We start from the raw sequence: 10,599 nt of genomic DNA, 5'->3' as shown, positions 1-10,599 counted from the left end.
TCGATTTTTGGTATTTTAAGCTTAAAGTGAAATGTATCGCAAATTTCCCTCGACTGTAAAACAGCTGATTGATATTCCGAATTTGCCAAGCTTGCCACCTTGCCGCTTCTTCGCTTAACGCTTTCACTGAATTTGCAGAATCAAAATTTACGTATAATTACCAATCAACGAGGCAACAAGTTCGGCGTGAATACCTCTATTATCTACAATTTTGAATCGAACCGTATATAAAAGAACGCGACAGCATGGCACGAAGGCAAGCGAATGTGAAATTAAAGCGAAAGCAAATGATATAAATATTACATGCGTGAATTACAAGAGCATTCGAGCATTTGCAGTGGAGAAAGCAAATCGTTTATTTAAATATAGTAGTTTGGTGTTGGGACGTGAAAAGCGAACTATTTTAGTCACTTCCTGTGAATTTTATTCAACTATTAAAATACACAAGTGATATTCAACCCTATATATTGAACAAGTAACTACATAATTCCTACGCTGCTGTGAAAAGTGCGAGAACTTAAGAGAAAAACAAAAACGAGAGATCGGAGTGAGTGACATGGTCAACGTTGAGTAAATTAGTTAAAATCGAATATATTCACACACAAGTTAAACAACTGCTGTGGTAAAGTAAAAAAAGTAAAAAGTGTATAATTGTAATATTCAACGAGGAAATAAGTCACTGTTTTAAAAAAAGGTAACTTGCAAGGCAAAGATAGTCGGTACAAAAAATAAAAAATAAAAAAAAAACCCTAGAAACTGCCGGTGCAGTACCCATCCAGGTTTTTTGGTGTTAAGTACCAACAGTTGAAAAAAGGGTTAAAATTATTGTCAAATCGAAACACGTAATTGGCACTTAAAATCTAAAACACAGAATGAATCTATCATTTGCTGGATGCGGATTCTTGGGAATTTATCATGTGGGGGTGGCAGTATGCTTCAAAAAATATGCACCACATCTGTTGGAGAAAATAGGAGGCGCGTCTGCTGGTGCACTTTCTGCTTGCTGTTTACTTTGCGATTTGCCGTTAGGTAAGTGCTGCTGTTGTTATGGCACATTCAATAAATTATGAAATTATTACTCGTATTACTATTATATATTTCTGAATTTTCTTTAGGGTTTTATACTCTGTATATCTGTTATGTTTTCAATGCTATTTAGTATACCAAATGTGCCTCTACAGGTAAATGCATGCACGCATCTGTATGTATTTGCATAGGTATGTATGCATTTGCATATGTATGTATGTATTCATCCGCCGTAAGCCACATTAATCTAATACGAAAATCATGCTTCGAGAAAAAAGCACTCAGTGTCTTGTTTTTTTGGCAGTAATTCAATATGTTTTTCAAAATAAGCTAATTTTTTATAGAAATACAGGTCACTGCATTCCAAAAACCGTAAGATCAAAGTTCGAACCTTTATACAAAATTTAACAGATTTCAGTTCTTTGCAGTTTTGTGTATATATATAATACTAGCATTTCCCAGTGGGATTCGCACCACCATACATAAAATGTTTTCTTTATATCGCAAGAAATTTTTCATATTAAGTTTTCTTTATAGAACTCGTAAAATGTTTAAACAGTTAATTAGTTGATTTTTTTCATTCAACATACTTTCTAAAAATGTCACAATAGCCTTTTCTGTACTTTTTTAAAATTTGATTGTGGTGGTCACCTATATACAGGTAAGGTGAAAGAGCCGATAAAAACTTGTAATTAAACTTTGATTCTTTAATTTCCATTTCAATTTTTTACGCTAAATAAATTATGCTAAAATAAATAAAGTTAAAAATGTTTTTCCAGTTCCTTGAATGCTCCAGTTTTTATTATATTTTCGTCCAAAATTAATATTAACATAATACAACACACAACACTTACAACCACAACAGTACAACAGAAACGCTCATAAGCGGCTGTGTATTTGTTGTTGTTTTTCCCATACAGGCATTTCGTATGAGAGGAAACCATTACTCACATAAAATGTCATAACTCAGGAACGGCTGCACCGATTTCATTCAAACTTCACACAAACCACCTCCTCAAAGAGAGAAAAGAACTCTAAAATTTTTGTGGCAATCGGTTCGGCGGTTCTTGAGTTATAAGATTACCAAGGAAATGTAACTTCTTTTTATATATATAGATGTATATAGTATGTATAAGTTTGTATAAAAATGGTGGAAAAATTTAACTAACACTGTTTAAAATAATGCATACTCAATTCTAAAACTTCTGGCTAAAAAGTTTAAAGTTTTGATGAAATTTTGAACAAAGTTGAAACTTTGCGTTACATGGTTTGTTGTTGTAGTGCAAACTATATTTTTATAAAACTGTGTAGTCAGTTTTTATAAAATGGTTTGAAAGATGTTAAAGCATACAGATATAATATTATATCTTAGATTGTAGGACTTTTCGTTTTATCGGCTGACATATTTCTGAAAAAATGATCCGACCTAATGTTATTTATAAAAGATGGTTCATTTTATTGCATTTGAAATATTGATATAAATATAAGCAATATTTGATGAATTACGATTTTTGGACATTCGTATGTGCGTACGTCTCTTTAACAATATTATTTTGCGAAACCATATTTGACCTTGAATAAATATTTGAAACAGAGTCATTGACATTTGAAGGCAAAAATAAGTCTAAGCTTATATCATATCAACAACTAACACACGCATACAAACATATACACATACATGCATGTATGTACATATATGCAGATTTGATATTTGACTTTCACAATTAGAAATAGCAATTTAAGGCGCTATACACAGGTATATTTGTAGACATGGAAATAGAGGTAAGCGGGAAAATAATCGATTTCACAGCTCTTTCCATGTTCGATTTGAAAATAGTTCAAATAAATCAAGTAATCGTCAATATAAAACCATTGAAACATGATCAATGCCATTTATTGGTTCATCTGCATGAGTGGCTGATGGCCATATAAGCGAGCCTATGTTGTATTAAATAAGGTGTGATAGACAGCTCAGCGCGTCTCTTTTGTAATACAAGCAAAAATAAAATATCTTCAAATAGGTGAACATTTTTTTTTTAATTTGACATTATAGTATTATTTCTTATGGATCAATCACTTTTTGTTGAACGTGCATTTAAATAAAACTCCGCGTTGTGATCTTTATGAAAAAAAAAACCACAAACCTTTGGATGTAGCGACTTTAACAAACACTTGATAGCCCTGTTTGAGAGAATAAGAATACCATATGTCCTTGCTGCGTCTACGATAGCGTGTTTATAGTGGAATAGAGACACCGCCAGCAAGTATCATACTTCTGTTCACTCCTTGCCATAGAGACTTTTTAAAATATCGTGCTTAAGGGGGTAGTATGGTATTTTTTTTTAATTATTCTATAACATCTTAAGATTATTGTGTGAAAGTTTGAAGTACATTGGAGTAAAATTGACAAAGACACAAAGGATTAAGTATCTACCTCTCCAACAGGATTTCACGCTGCCGAAATCTTTAAACGCGTTTTTCTCACACTTGCCTTTTTTACGGTCGGTGTCCACTGTAGATTCATATCTACTGCACCGATTCTTTTCAAATTTGGTTTTTTTGTTTCTTTACTTTATTCACGAGGTAATGACGTCGAGTTTTTTTTTTTTTTTAATTTTGTCATATTTTAAAACAACAAAGTTTTCAAGTTTTTTTTATGAAAAATCGGTGTTTTGACTTCAAAGCGCTTTAAAAAATTAAAAAAAAAAAAAAAAAAAAAAAAAAAAAATTCGACGTTGTTACCTGCGAAACTTTATTAGCTGATGAAATCAATTTGGTTTTTTGATTTTAGTTGATCCAGTAATGAGTTCTGAGGGACACCGCAATAAAACTTTTTTATGAGACGTCCGCGAAGATTCGCTGCCACCAACTCATTTCTTCATAAAAATCAATGAAAATTTCACACAATATTCTTTAAATATGACTTTATAATGAAGTAATTTTAAAATTTTGAATAAATCAACTGTGTCGACAAAAAAAATTTCGAAAAATATGCTTGTTTTACACCGAATTAACCATACTACCCCCTTAATGCTTTCAAAGCCAGGTTTGGAAAATGTGATATTTTGTCCCACAATCGGAAAATTAACATTGATCGACGGAATCCCAGCTAAAGGGCTAATGCTAATCGACTTCACCTGAGCCTGTTTCTTGGTAGTCTCTCAAAGATTTTTGTTTTTGTATTGTAATATCATAAGACATCCACCAACATTTTTGGACGGATATAGATCCGGGTCGTTTTCGTTACGCATAATAGGCTGTCAGAGAATATATTATAATTCGTGGAGATTCGTTAAATGGCATGGAGTGACGACTCTTTTGACAACTTAATAGAAAGATTCGTTTATAGCAATGTTTAGGAGGATTCATGTGGTGTTACACTGAAAATAATATGCTTCTTATAGGCAAGTTTTAATAAGGTCTTTTAGCGAGCAAAGAAGTGAATTCAAAATAAAGATATCCGAATTTTTAACCAAAGGAAATTGGATTGATCTTTTTCTAATAAAGTTTTAAATATGTATCTTGATACGATTATTAACCCCACATTCATACTTTCTATAGATTATGCTAAAAAAGCTCTGACAAGATAGAAATGTGAGGTGGAGACCGCCAATTTCACTGTGGAGACCAATTCCCCACATCATAGTCATGCTGAATTTCTAGCCAGTAGCTGTCATTTAGTATTTTTTTTTTGCGTTTTTTTTTCCATTTCCATGCGTGAATACAGAGAGATTCGATTTATGCGATGTTGAAAATGAAATGTTAAGACATCAAGGTGCCCACATAAGAAAATCCGAGAAAGTCACAACAGTAATTTTAAAGTTTATTAAGGCATTTACCATAGTAGAAGGTGTAGATGTGGGGAATGTTCTTTCAAAAAGAATTTAAACACATTGATGTAAATAATATGTATAACTTGGTATTACACATTTTATGTACAATCATAACGTATAGGCAAATGAATGTTCTTAAAGCGTATGTACACAGATGTATGTAAGTATGCTAAGTCTTGTGAGAACTTTTGATATATGTACATGCATATGCATATACAGAAAAAAATGGCAACTACAAACATGTGCATATACATACGTACATATAATAGTGCGCAGTTCTTGACATATTTTCAGAGTCTCTTATTGGAATAGACTTCTCTAAAGTTACAAACAATGATTCACCACGTACAGTCGGTCGAAAAAGTCTTGGCTCAGTGATGTTTTTCATGAAAAATTTCATTAATTCGATATGAAAACATTATTTGTAGTGTAATAAAAGCCGTATAAATCGAATTAAAACTTTTTTCAAAATTTAGGAATTTCGAATTCTTATACAGATGTTTAAATTTGAACGTTTTTCCTGGTATGCAATTTGATAGCACGTAACTTCAAACTTCTTGCGCTTTGTTACACTTAAATTAAATAACCTATTAAAAATTTTGAACAAAAAGTGCGAAGGGCGAGTGAATTTCTTTTTTAATGTTGTATAAAGCATTAAACTTTAAAATATGTTGATTTGTTGTACAGGGTGGGCCAAATAAGACCTACTAATGTTAAGCACAAATAACTTTTTTATTTTTTGACATATTTATTTTTCTCTTTTTGTAGGTCATAATTGAATTGTTGGAAATTTATTATGGAACCCTACAGTACAACACAACTCGTTAAAATTATTGAGTTTTTCTATTCTTGTCAACGATCAATTGTTTTAATGCAACGTAAATATCGTAAATAATGTTTTGATGTCGGATGAAGCGCATTTCCATTTAAATGGTTATGTCAACAAACAAAACTGCAGATTGTGGGGTTCTAAGAATACAAGGGCAACACACCAACATCAGTTGCACCCATCTAAGTGTACTGTTTGGTGCGGTGTTATGGCCACTAGAGTTATCGGCTCATAATTCTTCGAAAATGAGGATGAAACGCCGGAATCGATTTCTGGAGCTTCTTCCAGAACATTGATTGAAAACTTTTTGCGGCCAATGGCGGACCAGTATCCTAATTTGTGGTTTCAACAAGATGGAGCAACTGCGCATACTGCTAGGCAAACTATGGACCTCCTGCGTGAAATTTTTGGTGAACGTCTGATTTCCAAAAATTCAGATTTCGCTTGGCCACCTCGCTCGCCAGATTTGACTGCGCCCGACTTCTTTTTATGGGGATATTTAAAAAAGACAAAGTGTATCAATAAACCAGAGACTATTAGACTGCTGAAGCAAAATATTCGAGACGAAATACTGAGCCTTCAAACAGAAACATTATGTGGTGTAGTGGAAAACGCGCTAAAAAGAGACAATCTTTTTGTATCGAGAAAAATGGTGGACATTTGTCTGATGTAATATTTTATACATAATTTCCATAAAATATATTCAATGTATAAAAACAATTAACCAAAATAAATGATTATTGCAAAAGTTATTTGTGTTTAACATTAGTAGGTCTTATTTGGCCCAGCCTGTAGTATAAACTATATTAAAAAAAAATGAAACGAAAAAAATTGCACGAAGAACGTTGCAAATATTAGAGAATAACTCACTGTGCCAAAATTTGTTTGACTCACTATACATATGCACAAGAAAAAGTGTTTGGTTGAGCTTTTTACATTCCAGTAACGATATGAACATAAAGGCTATGAGATGTAGAGCAGAGTTGTGAGCTTATGCAAAGAGCTGAGTAATCAATTGTTCGGTTAACCAAGCTTTTGATCACTATAAACTGGATATAATTATTTGAGTAGTTTAGACAGCCATTATTCAAAGGTCGATAGAGGTATACATAAATGTACTGGTCCCTTATCGGTGCAATAAAGACCCGAAAGAGAATTGTGACCGATATGAAACTGTCCGTGAAGTAAAGAAAATAAATAGCCATTTCGAAACTCTTTCCTTGATTACATTTATACTATATAGGAGCGATACTGATTACCATCGTGGACGTAATTTATATGTATAATATACTAATAATTCGGTGTGTGCATACATTTTGTTTTTCGCATGTGGTTAATCAAGAAAGGCAATTTTAGAACTAATTTTTATTTAATTTGCAATTTAACAATCATTTTAGTACACAGCCCGAGTCCTTAACTATACATATTGAGCGGAAAACTAATAAATGGAGATGATCTCACCCTTCTGTTAGACTTTTACTGCGTATTGCGTCACACCAGGCTATGCATGCGCATTTACCATCACCAAGAAAATATTTTTTAAAGAATTCAGAAATCTCTAAATTGGCATTAATGTCGTGTTGAGAAATTTAAAATTTTGTATTTAAATTGATATAGTTAACTATAATTATGAGAATTTGGCAGCATGCGCTTAAAAGAGAATAATATTCACGATGTAATTGCGCGAAGAAGAAAAAAATATAAATTTTTTAATTACACATTAACCTACGTTAGCTGCAAACTTTTCTTATGTTAATGCTAACTTGTTTTTATTTAAACTTTTCCACAGAAAGATCTTCCAAAATTCATTTCAATTTAATTGATTTATTGTGTAAACACATAAAAGCTTGTAAACAATTGTTTTTGTTACTGGCAAATCCCTCACAAAATGGGAAGTCACTTTGTGCTCTCGATTTGTCCAATGGCCAGATTACTTCAGAATATCATAGAATTATTGTTCCTGAAAATTTCGTTTGTAGGTTCGCCGCATTTTTTAGCCATAAATGTCCAAAGACTTCCGAACATGTGCGTTATATGGGAAAAAAATTCTCAATATCATTTGACCGACTGCAAACTTACACTTAATAGAATTAGATGGGCTATATATGGAAGGACTACATATCCAGAACTAACGATTGTGATCATAAAGTCGAAAATTTTGATGAAATTTTTTTTTGAAATTTGCTAAGTTTTTTTAAATTTTGTACAAAGTTTGGAGCTTTGATTTGTTGGTTTTTGTTATGCCATGAACAATGTTTTTTTTTAAGTTGACGAAATAAAACTTAGGAAAATTTATTTATTACGAAAAGATAAAGTGACTTAATTATGTGAGCACCGTTTTACCACCACTGTCTCGTGTGATGAAGGTTTTTTGTTTTTTTTTTTGTTTGTGTTTCAGATCCATTTCGTGAGGTCCAAGTATAACAGCAAATCCTTTATCTCTATGTCCGAGATTTTCTTAATGTGCTGTAAGAATGGCTTACCGAAGGAACGGAGTCGTGCCCTAGGTAGCCCTGGACATTCACATAAGTAGTGGAAAAGACTTTCCTTCACCCCTTCCGCTTGACAGCTCTTGCAGATGGGATTGAAGGGGAGGTTGAGTCTGGCCGCATGCTCCCCTACTTTCCATTGACCCGTAAGGGTTGCAGTGATGCGTGAGATGTTTGGTCGAGAACATCATAACAGGTGATTCGTCCTTTGGATTTTGTATGACGGCCATGTGTTTTTTGTTGTAATACATGTATTTAGTTGCTTCCATCTTCTTTCGGCTAAAGCATGGTAGTGTCAAGCAATGGATGCTTTTATTGTGATCAGTGAGGTGAATACTGCCACCGCCTCTGCTAAGTCTAGTGTCGAACCTTATCTTGTTAGCTCATCCGCTATCTCATTACCCCGTATGTTCCTATGACCGGAAACCCATATCAGAGTAATTTCAAGCCAATGACTAAGCAGTTCAAGCTCCTCTATACACTGTGAGACTAGTTTGGATGAAATGGAGTTGGAGTCTAATGCCTTTATAGCTACTTGACTGTCTGAGAAGATAGCTACTCTTGCATCAACTTCCTTGTAGAGGTTTAGGGATTTGCATGTTTCTCTGATCGCTAAAAGTTCTGCCTGGAACACGCTGGCATAGTCAGGAAGACGAATTGACTGAGATAGGCTGAGTGGCTCCGAGTGGAAGCCAACTCCCACACCACAATTCATCTATGTGAGCACTAATGTACATATGTATTCCTATGTACGAGTATATGAGACGTAAGTCATCCATATATTTTATATTCATTTTCTCTATCGAGCAAATCGCACTGATGAATGAACTTTGCTTACAAATTAACAAATGTTTCTTAGTTTTTTGCATCTATTTGCAGAAAATTGGTTATATTAGTTTGGGGCAAAAGATATCCATTATTTTTGCGATTATTCCTGTGATTTTATCGACACTCAAAATTATCGTCAACATCAAAAATGCCTTAACGGAATCGACGAAACCAAAATTGCACGTATTTAGCTGTTAGAATATCGGCATCATAAACACAATTCACAATTTCAACGGCGGCCTGGCTTGCATTTTCGCTTTAAACAAAAAACTGTAAAACCGAATTTTCTCTTTGTTGTCTTCTATTGTTAACGCCCTGTAACTCACAACTGAATGGCACAAACCAAATACAGCAAAATATTTCTTTTAGTATGAAATGATAGTTTACGAGATATCGATCACCACATACAACCATCTACCGAGAAAATAATGTATTTCTTTTTCCCCAAACTATATATTAATATAAAATATTTGCCCCAAATTTTTATTTCTGAAATATCGATAATTCTACGCATTCATTTAATGGAATATGTATGCACATTTACACAATATCCCTGATGAAAATATTAATATTGCGTTTGTATGTACAACAATAAATCTTATAATAAATCAGATGTTTCATTGCCGTTCTTTGTTCAAGTAAGTTCTAATAGTCACTTCAATTTCTTTGTGCTTTTATTACTTTATTGCTGCCAATGTGTCGATATGTGTTTGCAAAACGACACGATAATGATTAGTAGGCATTGGTGTAAAGTTCAATTTAGAATTCCCCATAGTACGTGCATACATATGTAAGTATGTATGTGCATATGTATTAGGGTTGTTTAATTCACTTTAAAATGAATGAATGAAAGCTACTAATAGGCATAAGACTGCCTGCCACCTGCTGAAATGATAAAGGCTTATAGATTAAAAATAATTAAAGATTTGTGGTGTGCGTCTAGAGACTGAATATTTTAACATTAAACAATTTGAGAATGTGTTTGCTGCGTACATATACATATACATACATATGTCTCATGTAGAAGTGCCATCATATGTTGTTTGCCCGTTACATATTTAACATTTTATTTTTGTTTTTATCGATAGCGGTATGAAATGTGTTACATATGGATTGTCTTTTACATTTTTTATTTAGTACTTTTACATACATATGTACGTATTTTTTCAATAAGTTGTAATTAATTTACAACCGATTTAATTTATGTACGTCAGTCTTGTAAAATCTTATACCTAGAGACCAACATGATCCGAAGTCTTGTTTATTGACGCTGTGTGTTACTCTTTTTTATGTTTCATTACATATTTTTAAAAGGAAAACTGTAGTATTATAAATTGTTAGTAAAACTTTCCTGGATAAAAATGCGAAAACAGTTATTTGGCAATATATTTTTAGTGCATTTTCTTTCTATATCGGTTTAGCTACCCTAATGCCAAATGCATGACATCAACAGCTGCAGTCATAAATCCATATTCAGGCAATCATACACATGCATATGAAAGATTACCACAGCAATGAGTAATATGGCAATAAGTGAAAATTTTCCGTTCACCCTAAACGTATTTACGTATGTACATATAATGATAATTAGTAT

At 32.9% G+C, this 10,599-nt stretch overlaps 1 protein-coding gene across 2 annotated transcripts in view; it reads left to right on the top strand.

Annotated features, from left to right (window-relative positions):
* Nucleotides 1-302: 302 nt before the first annotated feature.
* Nucleotides 303-10,599, top strand: part of LOC129241313 (1-acylglycerol-3-phosphate O-acyltransferase Pnpla3) — a 55,740-nt gene continuing 45,443 nt past the window's right edge. For both annotated transcript variants that reach the window (XR_008582131.1, XM_054877567.1), the window contains exon 1: nucleotides 303-1,029. Coding sequence is in view for 1 of the 2 variants with exons in the window: in XM_054877567.1 (XP_054733542.1) it covers nucleotides 873-1,029 (157 nt within the window). In the remaining variant the exon portion in view is untranslated. The remainder of the gene's footprint in view (nucleotides 1,030-10,599) is intronic.

Source organism: Anastrepha obliqua, chromosome 3, assembly GCF_027943255.1.
Source record: "Anastrepha obliqua isolate idAnaObli1 chromosome 3, idAnaObli1_1.0, whole genome shotgun sequence".
Classification (NCBI taxonomy): Eukaryota; Metazoa; Arthropoda; class Insecta; order Diptera; family Tephritidae; genus Anastrepha; species Anastrepha obliqua.
This window is presented reverse-complemented; position numbering and strand designations above follow the sequence as displayed.